The sequence below is a fragment of the Nicotiana tabacum genome, chromosome 6, assembly GCF_000715075.1.
Source record: "Nicotiana tabacum cultivar K326 chromosome 6, ASM71507v2, whole genome shotgun sequence".
NCBI classification, from domain to species: domain Eukaryota; kingdom Viridiplantae; phylum Streptophyta; class Magnoliopsida; order Solanales; family Solanaceae; genus Nicotiana; species Nicotiana tabacum.
In genome coordinates, this window is record NC_134085.1 from 171,772,432 (window position 1) to 171,785,806 (window position 13,375).

The window sequence follows — 13,375 nt, forward strand, 5'->3', positions numbered from 1 at the left end:
GACCCCTAAAATTTTGAAAGCAGGTGTCAAAAGTTTGAAAAGAACTTTCAAGTTCCATTATGCTGTTTTAATAGCATCTCTTCAGGATAGGGCAGGGGTGCTTATAGGAAGGAGTATCTTTTCGAGCCGAGGGTCTATTGGAAACAGTTTCTCTATCTTCACAATTGCGGTAAGGTTTGCATGCACACTATTCTCTTCATATTCCATGATGTGGGATATTACAACAACAACAACAACAACCCAGTGTAATCCCACAAGTGGGGTCTGGGGAGGGTAATATGTACGCAGACCTTACCTCTACCCGAGGGGCAGAGAGGCTGTTTCCAGGAGACCCTCGGCTCGAAGAGTTAACAAGAGACACTATATTAGTACTATCAATAGACTCATAATAAAACAACATAAAATATCATTAAATCAATAACATAACATAAATACCATAAAAACAAAGTAACAGCAATATAAGAGATATAGGAAATACGAGAAAGATGTAAGGTATTAATACACAGCAGATAAAGCCCATCATCAGTAGTTGATCTTAAGACTAACTCCTAACTGGCTAGTCTCACTCTAGTACGCTGTAAAAAAAAAGACATCACAATTTCCCTAACCTACAACCTTAATGCTCGATCTCCACAATTCCCTGTTTAGAGCCATGTCCTCAGTAACCCTACGTCGCGTCATATCCTGCCTGATCACCTCTCCCCAATACTTTTTAGGTCTCCCTCTACCTCTCTTCGTACCCACCACCGCCAGTCGTTCACACCTTCTCACCGGTGTATCAGTGTTCCTCCTCTGAATGTGCCCGAATCATCTGAGTCTTGCTTCCCGCATCTTGTCCTCCATGGGAGCCACACCCACCTTCTCTCGAATATCTTCATTTCTAATCTTATCCTTCCTTGTATGCCCGCACATCCACCTCAACATCCTCATATTTGCAACTTTCATCCTCTGGACGTGTGAGATCTTCCTTGTTGTTGTTAATAATATCTGTTTCAAAATAATTTAAAACTTTTAAAAATATTTACTACTTTTTTCCTGTAATAAGCGAATACTAAAATTATTGTAATCTACTTCACTATGAATATACTCCCTAGCATTTTCGGAACATAAAAGCTTATACAATGACCTCTATATATTGAGAAAACAAATTGTTTTAATTAATCTACTCAAATTTAATGATAATATATCCTAAGAATCATATAATCATTTGCACCCAAGAGCATATCCTAATGTAGAGAGTGTAAATATTATAGTCCCTAATTGAAATTTCATTAAATATAAAAACAAAACTAATAGCTAATTTCCTCGAGATGTATACAAGTTGCTCTGACATCTTTGTTATGAGGAAGTATCAAATAGATATCTTAGGTCATACTATTATAAAAGCACGTCTTCAACACAAAATGTCGATTATTTTTAACAATTCTTAAGTGGATCTAATGTTATATAAAATTGTAATTACAATTAACTTTCAAAATTTCATAATTAACTCTTACTCATAATTTGATATATTTAATTAAATAAAGAACTTCCTCGATTCATTGTCGTGTTAAATTTAATAACCGGAGTTCGTCAGATTAAACTTGCTATCACTTTTTGCAAATTTAATAGATTAAAACTGCCAATTAGTATATTTAATGGATTATTTGAGATCAACGGACTATTTTTGTTATTTAACAAGACATATGATCATGTTGAAGATTTTTTTTCTTCTAAAATGTGTAATTTTGTTTGGAAAATTCCACTAATTAAAAAATATGCATATGTGAAACTATTTACATGTGTTAATTGAAAATAACGGGGTCTAGTCATTAGCTTCACTTACATTTTAAAATGCAATTTATAAATATGAAAATAATTGCGTTTGAGTAAGTTGTATTTTAGTAAACTGTTTGGCCAAGTTTTTTGTTGGCCAAAAATATTTTTAAAATTAAGGTATTTAACCAAACTTTTAGAAGAAAAAAATACTTTTGAGTAAAAATATAAGTAGTTTTTGAGAACCAGAAAAAATAGTTTCTTCCTAAAATTATTTTTGAAAAAAATACACTTAACACACTTTTTAAAAGGTTGGTCAAAGATTAATTATTACCTAATACTTTTGAAAAAAATATTTTTTAAAATAAATTAATTTTAGAAACTTATCCAAACACACTAGTATAAAATTGCAAATTGCAACTTATAACAGCTTGTTTGGATGGTTGTTACATATCGTTTCATAATGTATCATATCGTATTGTATTGTATAGTACCGTATCGTTGATGAATACAATGTTTGGATGAATTGTGTCGTTTTGCCGTCGTTTCATGGTATCATGCATCATAAACTTGCAATATTATAAAGAAAAATTATGAGATGGTATATAAAAAGGTAGGGTAAATAATAAAATAAAATTATTTAATAATAATGAAGGGTGAGATTGAGAGAAAACACAAGGAAACGACATCACCACACCAAATCGGTCGTTACATAAAGTGTCATATTTTATTGTTATGTAATGGCATATTTAACGATACGATATAATAAAATTTAAGTAACAATAAAAACAAATATTGTATTTAAAGTAATAATAAGGTGAGATACAACCGGTAACAACCCTCCAAACAAGCTGTAAATAGCCCTAACCCCTACAGACCACTTCTGAAAGAAAATGGCGGTTGGGTCGACATATTACTGATTTCCTGAGTGCAAATGTTCAATCCATATGTTCGAATTATTCGAAACGTTCCAACAAAGAATTTTGGGGGTTCTCTTTTTCAATTCTTTCTTGTTCTATTGATTCTTCTTAGTTCATATTTGACTGAACCCTAGCTTATTCTCTCTAGTACTAGTACTAGTATTTTCCTCCGCACTACCCATTTTCTCTCTTCGTATTCAGAGCTGTAACAGCTTCGTTGCCTTGGAGTATTGCATCCCGACTTGAGGCAAGGTATAACTCCATTTTATTTGATTTTGCTCTCTTGTATAACCTGCATAGCATTTTTTCTGTGATTTACCTATTTACCAAATCAGTCTTTTTGGTTCTTAATTTAGTTCTATGTGTATTTTAAGAAGACACTGCAGCTCGTTGTATCCTGAAGTGCTAATTGACATTACTAGTCTTCATCCTTGATGCAAAAATCACATGTTTTATATTACAATTTCATGCTTTGAGTTGGTGAACAGGATACTATGATCTTGCAAAGGATTGGGTGTTTGAGCCATTGGCCAGTATATCTCCAATATAGTTATTCATCCAATTATCTCAATTTAAGCCTGAAAACTCATGTATGTATACTGTTAATCTGTTACAATTGAAAAAAGAAAATAGTTTATATGTTTATGAACTGACTCCATTTCACATTTTAGAACAACGTAATTCAATTGCACATCTTAAAGTTATTAGGAGTATTATTGTTTTATTGGTAAGTACATCTTAAGATTATTACTTCATAAGCTGAGTAATTTATTTTATGTTTTGAAAAAAATATCCTATAGAATATTGGCTTTCAATTAATATTATCCATACATGTTTTTTTTCCTTTAATTTTTCAAATATATTAGGCTATGAACTTATGATAACCAAGTTGAAATCTTTAAATAAGAGAGAGGTGATTGCAGCTCCATTATGGTTTAAAAAGTTCTAACTTTTTTTAAAACAACAGGTATTATAAAAGTTACCAACTTAGGAATTAGTTTACAGTGAATTATCTATGCTAAACTGGTTTTTTTTTTAAGTTCTACAATATATTCATGATCAATAGTTTTATATATTTCTTTTCTTTTGTTGGGGTGGGGGGTGGGGTGGGGGCAGGGGGAGACGATGAATTGGGGAATTACTAACTTGAAATTTAAGTTGGTTTGGTAAATTGAATCTTGGTTGACATTGTCAATGCGTTGAGGCTTATTTTTTTACTTTGCAGAAACAAAAGAAGAGTCAAAAGCCCCTTAACTCTAACTGGCTGGGGTCTAGTGGCTGCAATTACTCTGTGTTGTTGTCCATCAATTTTCCAGCAAATTGGTAAGTTTTCCTTTTTTCCTTAAATCAAATTATCATAACTTGCAATCATCAAAAGGGATGTGAAATGCGTTAAGGGATGGTTTTTATGTGATCATGAATGATCTGTGATTTGTGAATTAAGTTGAGATTGACATGGAATTCAGTTGAAGTTTTGTTTTCTAGGAAATTGTGTATTACACTATAGTCCGGAATTGAGGTACTTGTTTATGTGTTGAAAAATATAAAACTACATAAAACAAATGTCTTATTGAAATATGTTCGAAGAACTTTCAGGAAATGATAAGGGAAAGTATATATAGCCATACATATTAATAATATAATAGCAGAAAATAAAAGGCGATAACTAAATTACGTAAATTAAAGAAAGACAACATGTAAACAATGAAATTTTGATTACATCATTACACTGTCCATTACAAGTATTTGTAAAGAAACACCAATAATAAGTCAACAGCAAACAAATATTGGCCGATATGCAGTCTTCCATTATAGGATAGTGTAAAAACTCAAAATATTTAGTTTTTAGATAATCCTTTCTGTGGTGATGCTAAACTAATATAGTGCATTTTTTATCATTGTAATTTACTTTACAGGACAATCATTAACTCCTGCAGTCTTGTGAACCACACAGTTACTGTAGATTATATTCGAAAACCAGTTCCTGCTCTTCTAAAATGCTTTCGTCTGTTATTTCTCGATATTCAACTTTCTTACCTTCTTCTTTGCTTCTCGCCCAATTCGAAAACTTTCTTTTCCATCACGGTTATTACTCCACTCCCTCCAAACCCCAAAATCTCACTTCCTTTCCCAACTATGATGACCCAAATTCATCCCCACCTCTCAATCTTCCAGCCAGTTCAACAAGTGCTTCCTTTGAATCCCTAAACCCCACCATCGTGCAGGAAACGCTCTCTTGTTACAATAATGACTGGAGAAGAGCTTTAGAGTTCTTCAACTGGGCTGAGACGCAGTGTGGCTTCCAACACACCATCCAAACTTGCAACCAGCTTATTGACATTTTGGGCAAGTTTTTTGAATTTGATGCAGCTTGGAATATGATTGAGAAAATGAGTAGTGTGCCCTCCATGCCCGATCACACCACCTTCCGGGTGTTATTCAAACGTTATGTGTCTGCTCACATGGTTAAAGAAGCAATTGATATGTTTGATAAGGCGGAGGAATTTAATTTAAGAGATCACATTTCATTTTCAAATCTAATTGATGCTCTATGTGAGTATAAGCATGTGATAGAGGCCGAAGAGTTGTGCTTCCCTAAGAACAAGAATGATGTGAAGTATTCTTGTTTTAAAGTGGACACAAAAATATGTAATATGCTTCTTCGTGGGTGGTTCAAAATGAGTTGGTGGGGGAAGTGTAGACAGTTTTGGGAAGAGATGGACACAAGGGGTGTGCAAAAGGATCTATATTCGTACTCTATTTACATGGATGTACAATGCAAGAGCGGAAAACCATGGAAAACTGTAAAATTATACAAAGAAATGAAGAAGAAGGGAATTGACTTGGATGTGATCGCGTATAACACTGTCATCCGTGCTATTGGGATTTCAGATGGTGTTGATGTAGCAGCTAAGCTTTGTCAAGAGATGATTGAGTTGGGGTGCAAACCAAATGTTTCTACATATAACACACTCATCAAGCTTATGTGTGAAAATGGGAGGTACAAAGACGCATATAGATTGCTTAATCAAATGCCTAGCAAGGGTTGCGAGCCTAATGTCATTACATACAACTGCTTTTTTGGATGCCTTGGAAAGCCCAGAGAGATTCTCAAGTTGTTTGATAGAATGATCGAAAGCGGAGTGCGGCCTAGGATGGACACTTATGTCATGCTTATGAGGAAATTTGGAAGATGGGGATTTCTACGACCAGTCTTTATTCTTTGGGAAAAGATGGAAAAACAGGGGTTGAGTCCAGATGTGTCTGCTTACAATGCATTAATTGACACGTTGGTGCAAAAGGGTATGGTTGATATGGCACGCAAATATGATGAAGAGATGTTAGCAAGGGGCCTTTCAGCTAAGCCTAGGGTAGAACTGGGGACAAAGTTGACTAGTGCTGACTGTGGAAGCAGCTGATGTTTTATGAATGCACATGAGACAGTGTAGTTAAGATGTAAAATCCATGTTAAACTTCATCAGTTCTTTGTCATCCTAGTGCTTTGTGGCAGCAGGTGGTCCTCCTTTTGGATGTGTCTACAAAGTACAGAAGTGATGCCCCATCAATTGGCGCTCTTTGAAGATATGAGAATGCGTTTTGGTGAGCTACGTGTTTGTGGCTGGATTTCTGCATCTAAATCTGACAAGCTGTCTGTACTCCTCAAGTCATTTTGCCGTATGCTGAATGAAAGTTAAAGAAACAGCATGCGAAGAGAGAATTAGAATAGTTACCTGACCTTGCTGCAACGAAAGAATCAAACCATGGTCTCTTATCCTTTTGGATTCTTTTCAATGTACACACCGATCTCAAAAGATGATGGATTCTTTTCACATTGTCTGTGTTGATTGTGGAACTTGGAAAGTCTTGCACCAATAAGTAGTACTAGTATTTTAATTGTAAAGGATAACAAGAAACAATCTTTTTTTCTTTCTTTTGCAACAAATAATTTCGTTAATTCAACAAACTTGTCTTATGCGTGTATTCAAAGTTCTCTGTTTCTGATCAGTTTTAAGAAGCAGGTCGAAGCTCGAACTAGAGTATAGCTAGCTACTTCTTCTCAGTAAGCATGTCGACTTTGGATAAACCACGGGGACTAAGAGGCAGAAGTAGGATTACATTGTTGTGTACATTCATTACCTGAAAATGACTTGTAAAACTATTTCAACAAGCACGCAAAAGTTCAAGTGTGCAATGGAGACTAGGTAGAAGTAGATAGCTTGATTGTGGTAAACTTAAAAATTAAGTAGACGTCAAACTTCTGCTTTCTTTTACTAAGTGGCAAATTTTGTGATGAAATATATAAGAATTTAGAGAATGGTGGGGAAGTTTTACAATTTTGAAAAAGTAGGTAGGGGAGTATTATAACAATTAAAAAAGAAGCAGGCAGCGCAATTCCCACGAGAAAATAATAAAACTGATCCCTTTATGTTTGAAGGTAGGTCTAAAACAGTACCTTATATATATACACTGGGGCAATTGGTACTTTAAATGTATTAAAAGTGAACAATTTCGGTCACCATCAAATATATAACAAATCAGTTTGTCAGATTTAACGGAAACGGTAAAAATAAAAAGATTTAATGAGAACTTACATTTGCTGTAGTTTTTCTTATGTAAATGTGGTTCTGGTGTAATTTATGTTATTTTTGGTCTAGTTATGGTGTTTGGCTTGCAGATTCTAAGACATGATGACTCTTTCATAGTATTTTTAATTAAAGTTCTTTATTCATAATTTTTCATTAAATTTAACCGCCAAAGTTTGATAAATATTTGAAAAAGATGAAAAATATTCACTTTTGACGAATTTAAAAAGAATAAAATTACTAAAAAAAATATATTAAAGGGGCTAATTTAAACTTACCCGAACTTAATGGACCATTTGTGTCATTTTCTACTAACCTCTTCACAAAGTACACACAGTTATATAAGAACAGAAATAAAGCGCTCCAGAAGCAGTATCTCTGCTTCGTCTACCAGACAGTCCTCTCGTTTTTTCTTTTGCAGTTTGCTGAGGAATTTGACAGCTGGCCATCCTAATACGCCGAAGAAGACAAGCGACTACTCCCATTGATTTGGGGTTCAATGGTATTCTTCTAATGTGAAATAAATAGTTGATCTTGGTGCTCTACGTTTTTTCTTTTGAAAAAAGAATTACACATGGTGTTTAATTCCTTATTCTTTTGTTGGTTGTACTTGGATTTCGGGGCTGGTACCAGTAATTTCTCTTTATCTTAATCTTATAGTAGCTAATTTAGCTAAGGACTGAAATAATACATGGGGTGCTGCTTGCCCTCTTACTGAGCCTCGAATATATATATATTTTTGATAGGTGTTTTTAGTCTCGAATATTGGAATCTTTTTTACTTGTTTTGATACCTTTTGCTCAGAATAAAGATGGCACCTTTAGTTAAATCACCTGTATATTTGTGAAAAGAGTTTAGGTTTTTTTGCATTATCCAAATTTTTAATTTCCCCTTTGACCTTATTCTATCTACGATTGTAGGAAAAATCTTTTCCTTCTGCATCATTATGTATATAAAGTTATAAACAAAGGAGTTGAGAATTTTCCTCTAGAAATCTCGATTAATCACTTTGGATATATTCAGTATTCTTTCTCTTTCTCAAAAGACAAAGTGGACGCTCGCCTAGTTAACAGTTTTGCCAAAGGCGCGCTTAAGCCCTAAAGCGAGGCTCAAAACACCTTGAGCGCTTCGCCTCTCTTTGTGCGCGCTTTAATTTCGCATCAAAACTCTAAGGCATACTTTTCCTTTCCAATGAGTGTAATCCTGGAAAGGCGACCTTAGACAATTGATATTTCACTTTATCGTAATTTTTTTTTTAATTTCTTTGTCCATATAGTATTTGTTATTCATGCTTATAATGATTAGTCTTGGACTTACTTTTTCTCCCGTTGCGCCTTTTTTCATTAAAGCCCACGCTTTATTTGCGCTTTGCGCTTAAAGCCCCAACGGACCTTAGAGCTTTTTTGCGTGTTTCACATTTGATAACACTGCTAGTTAACTTACCTCAATTTGGTCTTCTCTTTACTTGACTGGCCTTACAAATCCCTCTTCAGCTATTGTTTGTAAGAAATTCAATGCTATTTAGTGATGTAAATCAAATGGCTTTCATGCAACTTTATCCTTGTTGAGGACGTTCTAAACTTTGAATCTCACTTCAACCTTTGTATTATCTATGCTAACTGGATAAAATTTAGTCTAAGGTTTTTTGTCTTTTTTTTATTAACCAGGGTGTCTGGGCCACAGGTTTTGTCCTTGTTCCTCTAAAAGTAAATATTGCTCTGATCTTTTCGTGGTACCAAGAAAAGGAAGAAAGAAGTCAACTCCTGTTTATTTTTATATCTGTTTTCGCGTATCAATTTTGTTCATTCTCAAAATCATGTTCATCATTCTTAGATGTAGATCGTTTTCTTTTTCTGATGCTGTTTAACTCAAATACTTGAATCAAACCCGTTTTTTCATTTCCTAGATCCACATATATCTTTGGAATTTTACATTCATGGCCCAAATCAAGGACCACCCTCTCCAGTTTGCTTTGTCTCATTTTAGTGCCACAGTTCATAGGAGGCTATCTCTAGCTTTAACATGCATAAATACAACAAGTACAACGCCTCAGTCCCAACCAAGTGGAGATCGGGTTTATGAATCCTCACTAACCACGTCACACCATTTAAACTCATTCATGCCAATATTATGCAAAATACAGATCTTTAGCATGCTTAAATGGTAGACAAAATTCTCATGATCTTGGGATGCTACTCTCATGATCTAACACTTTGGTACTATGGCTTCCTATGCTTTCATTCTCAGGGGAAGTTTTAAGGTGCCAAGTTATTTCTCAAGTTTCTGTCAACTCTCTCTTCTCTGTTAATTTGTTGCTTTGTTGATTGCTTTACATTTTACACCATATCGGTTAGGACGCCTGTCCCACTCAAGAAAATTTGATGAAATGATCTGATCAATTAGTATATGATTTGAAGTATAGGCTTATGGTGCTGGTGCTCATAAGCCTTTGCTTCTTATGTTACACTTTAATCTCTTTATCAGTTTCCAGGTTGAAAAGCTACCCAACCAGCTCTTTTATGTGTTTGTATTTACAGACATTCCAGATGCGTGAGTTTAGCATGGGTTGTTTGTGGTTTGGTGAATGTGAATGTCCAAACACTCCATGGCTGATAATTATTTAGAGAAAAACTTCAATAACTGTTTGCACATTATACTCATGGTTTCTGTTTGTTTGCTTTCCAGATTGTTCTTTTTGCAGTATCCAGGGAAGATGCATGTCTTTGTAGATTATTTTTTACAAGCAAAACTTGATAGGCATAATATACAGTTATTTTGTATTCAATGACATCAAAAGTTTCATGCAAATAAGATCTCTGGAGCCATAAATCGATGACCATTTATTAAATTGGCCTGCAATGAGTCTGCTATAGTTTGTTACCAATCCGACATAATGATTACGCTAGAAATTCCCTATTTTAAGAATCAATGCCAAGTGCAAGTTAAATTTTGTAAAGGAAGTGTTACTGTAGTATTCATCTAATCTGTACATGTTTAAACATGTTCCTTTCACAGTGCCCAATGTTTGACTTTATTTTTAAAACATCTACTGATTTATTATTTGTGGTAGACGACTAGCAATTTATTCTTAGTATCCTTGTATGGCAGGAAAATTTTGATCATCGATTTCAACGAACTGATCAGTGGATGCCTGTTTATTCCTGGTTAGAGTCTCTAGACACGGATGAGGTGATTAAATCAAAGGAAATTATAGACTGGCTTACTGCAAATCCTGATGTGAGAGAACAATTAAATTCAAGGCATTCACGTTACCATTTGATGCATTACATTAAAAAATGCCACATGAAAATTCTAAAGAGGAAGGAGAAGAAGAAGGTATAATCTCTAGTTTATTGGAAGTTGAGTATGCCTTACTGCACTAGTGTCAAGTTTCCAGTATCTCAATTTCCTTATCCATCGATCATAAGAAGAATTCAGTAATACCTTAGGTCCGATTATTTCGTCATGCTTTTGCCCGTGAATTGTCAATTTTACTCTGTAAACATCAATCTATATTCAGGATTAAACCTGTTATTCAGAATTTGTTTTATTGGCAGGGACCAGAATTCACCAACAACATGTCTTTGTCAGAAGCTCAGGAAAGTGAAAAAGTGAAGAAATTTGCTCCTCCACAAATTGCAGGTGAATTCGATTAGGTGAATTCGATTGCTACATAGGATGTAATATATAACAAGAGTAAGCACGGCCTAAGTTGTCAGGATAATTAATCAGTAGTGGACCTTTTTCCTACAATGAATATTTCTGTGTAAGGGAAAAAAGGTCCTTTGTCCCATCCCTGCAGACTAAAATGTCGCAAATTCATGAATCGGGACTGAGGAGTTCGTAATATATCTTAGCCAGAGCTATAGCGTTATTCCTATGGAATAGGCAAATCCTACCTGATACATGAACCCAACAATAATATTAGTACTTCAAAAGCAGCGTAGCCAAAATAATGAATCTATGCCTCTTCATCAAAATAATGAATCTATGCCTGATTACCTTTGCCACTAGCTTGTACTTCCCCACGGTAGCATGTACTCCGCACATCCATCTGCCTGCAGGACATTTCTTTTATCACTCTCCATGTTGCCTTGTAGTTTCAGTTTCCTACTTAATGATTTTTGCAGTATTGAACGTCTCCACTGCATCCTGTTGTCGGCTGGAAGATGTAGAAATCGATTATTTGCTTTAGGTCATGGTTTGATCTAGTCATGGAAGCTATGAATGTTCTTTCTAGAATGTGTATAATAAAAGCTCTAGGTATTAAGGTAAGGTGTTGACAATGAGGTACTTGGGAGTGTGGGGCTATGTTGCTTGGATCCTCCAAAAAGAGATGTCGCACCTGTGTCGGATCCTCCAAAACATGGGTGCCGCAGCATTTTTGAAGCGCTTGGAAGTGGGGCTGTTTGCGGTTTGGCATTGGGAATGAGAACTGTTAATTAGTTTCAGGTCTTCCGAAGAATTAGTTTCAGGTCTTCCGAAGAGTTCTTTCTCATCTCTAGTTAAAGGAAACACATGGTGGAAATGGTAAGTCATGGGGTGGTATGGCTTGATTAGTTGATAGTTGGATCGTTGGCAGTTGCTGGCCATCAATATTGTTCTGGATACCTGGAGAATGGTTTAAGTTGGATATTGCTTGTGATGCTTAGGCTGCAGTTAATTCTTGAGGCTCACTTACTTTTTGCTAAATTATTTTTTAATTTTTATTTGGGTAAATGTAGATTCAAATTGCATTTGGAATTACAACACTGCTTTGACCTTGTCAATTGGTGCTGGTGTTTCGACATAAGAGAGATGGTTGTCAGGATTTTCTAGGAGGGATGGTGATAGCATTTGATAATGGCACACTTTTTCAGTTTAAAAAAAAAGAAGAGCTGCTCAGACATGGAAACTGACTTAGTCACTTAACTGTGGAATGACCTATACCATTAAGATAGGGTTCAGCAGGAATGGGGTGTTTCATTGAGTATGGATGGGAGATCAGGTAAGCTTTGAAGTAGATGCATCTCACATCATAGAATGAATGAAAATTTTGTCCATTCTGTTGTCCACTTTGTGGACAGGTCTACCTAATTATGCATGAATTTACTTATTGTCTTTCTTCTGTTGAATATTTTAGTTACTCAGTAAGGTTTCTTCTTTGAAAACGCCCGAGCCCTTTTTGTCTTCGCCAATTCTTTTGCTGATGGGGTTTTTTTGGTCCAACTTTGTAGACAACAATTTGAGCACCCTGCCAAAGGACAGTGAACTCTACAAAGCAAAGCAAACAGAAGCTCGGCAAAAATATGAGATGTAAGCCAATTGTGCTATTGGAATTTGTTTCCGTCATTGTTCAAAGATATGTGTTTCTTATGATGCAATTTTCCATCTCATCTATATGGCTGTTCAGTCTAGTAGAGTTGGAGAAACAGCTTTTGATGCACTTGCCAAAGCCTGAAAACATAGGCAGTTTGAGAGAAAACTGATTTCTGCATAGCCAACATGCGGAGTAGCATGGATTTCAAGTTGTTTTGCACATTGAATAAGTAACGACTATAGTTACTTTGACAGGAGGTGCAGCTTAGTTTGCAAATCCAGTTTTGCTGATCCTGAAGCTTGTATCATCACTTGTGCAAATCCCCATGTTGGCATATAGAAACTAGTATCTATTAGAAACTAAATCCTATGTAATTGGCTTCTGCTCCCTGTCTCACACTTCCCCTTATTCACTCTCAGTGTCCGTGACCTTTTTGTGAAATATCCTTGATTTTATGGTAATGTAAGGAAGTATGGAATCTGAAGTTGGCAATTAGTTCATCTGCCAATTCTCATTTGTATAAAGTAAGTCTTGCTTGTTTTTAATGCCTCAAAAATAGTGGAATGAAAGGCCTCCATCATTTGCTCGTTTATTGTCCTTGTCGGGGTGGCTTGGCCTAAAATAGTATATGGTACAAGTTTATAAATGAAGCTGTCAAAAATTTCGTGACTGCTCAGGGTCATATATGCACTTTATAATCCTACTTAGGTTTTTTTGGGCTTCTGAACAATAACTTTTCTTTGATTGGCCTATAATGGTTCATCATAGCGTGCTTTGTTCAGTTTTACTACAGAAGTTTTTACCATTGAAACTGAAAC

At 35.2% G+C, this 13,375-nt stretch overlaps 2 protein-coding genes across 3 annotated transcripts; both read left to right on the forward strand.

The window, feature by feature from the left end:
• Positions 1–2,585: 2,585 nt before the first annotated feature.
• On the forward strand, positions 2,586–6,654 carry LOC142161603 (pentatricopeptide repeat-containing protein At1g80550, mitochondrial-like). 2 transcript variants are annotated; one of them, XM_075255923.1, is made up of 4 exons: positions 2,601–2,927; positions 3,164–3,265; positions 3,901–3,998; positions 4,592–6,654. In XM_075255923.1, exon 4 carries the CDS (start codon positions 4,673–4,675, stop codon positions 6,092–6,094), a length of 1,422 nt encoding a protein of 473 aa, XP_075112024.1. In that variant the 5' UTR covers positions 2,601–2,927; positions 3,164–3,265; positions 3,901–3,998; positions 4,592–4,672; the 3' UTR covers positions 6,095–6,654. The 2 variants fall into 2 exon arrangements, with proteins under 2 accessions (XP_075112023.1, XP_075112024.1); XM_075255922.1 differs by lacking the exon at positions 3,164–3,265 and having other exon boundaries at positions 2,586–2,927.
• Positions 6,655–6,795: 141 nt separating this feature from the next.
• LOC142182050 (uncharacterized) lies at positions 6,796–13,081 on the forward strand. The gene is made up of 5 exons (XM_075255924.1): positions 6,796–7,760; positions 10,367–10,594; positions 10,816–10,900; positions 12,475–12,553; positions 12,651–13,081. The coding sequence occupies exons 1-5, from the start codon at positions 7,758–7,760 to the stop codon at positions 12,724–12,726; spliced, it is 471 nt and encodes a 156-aa protein (XP_075112025.1). The 5' UTR covers positions 6,796–7,757; the 3' UTR covers positions 12,727–13,081.
• The last annotated feature ends 294 nt before the right edge of the window (positions 13,082–13,375 follow it).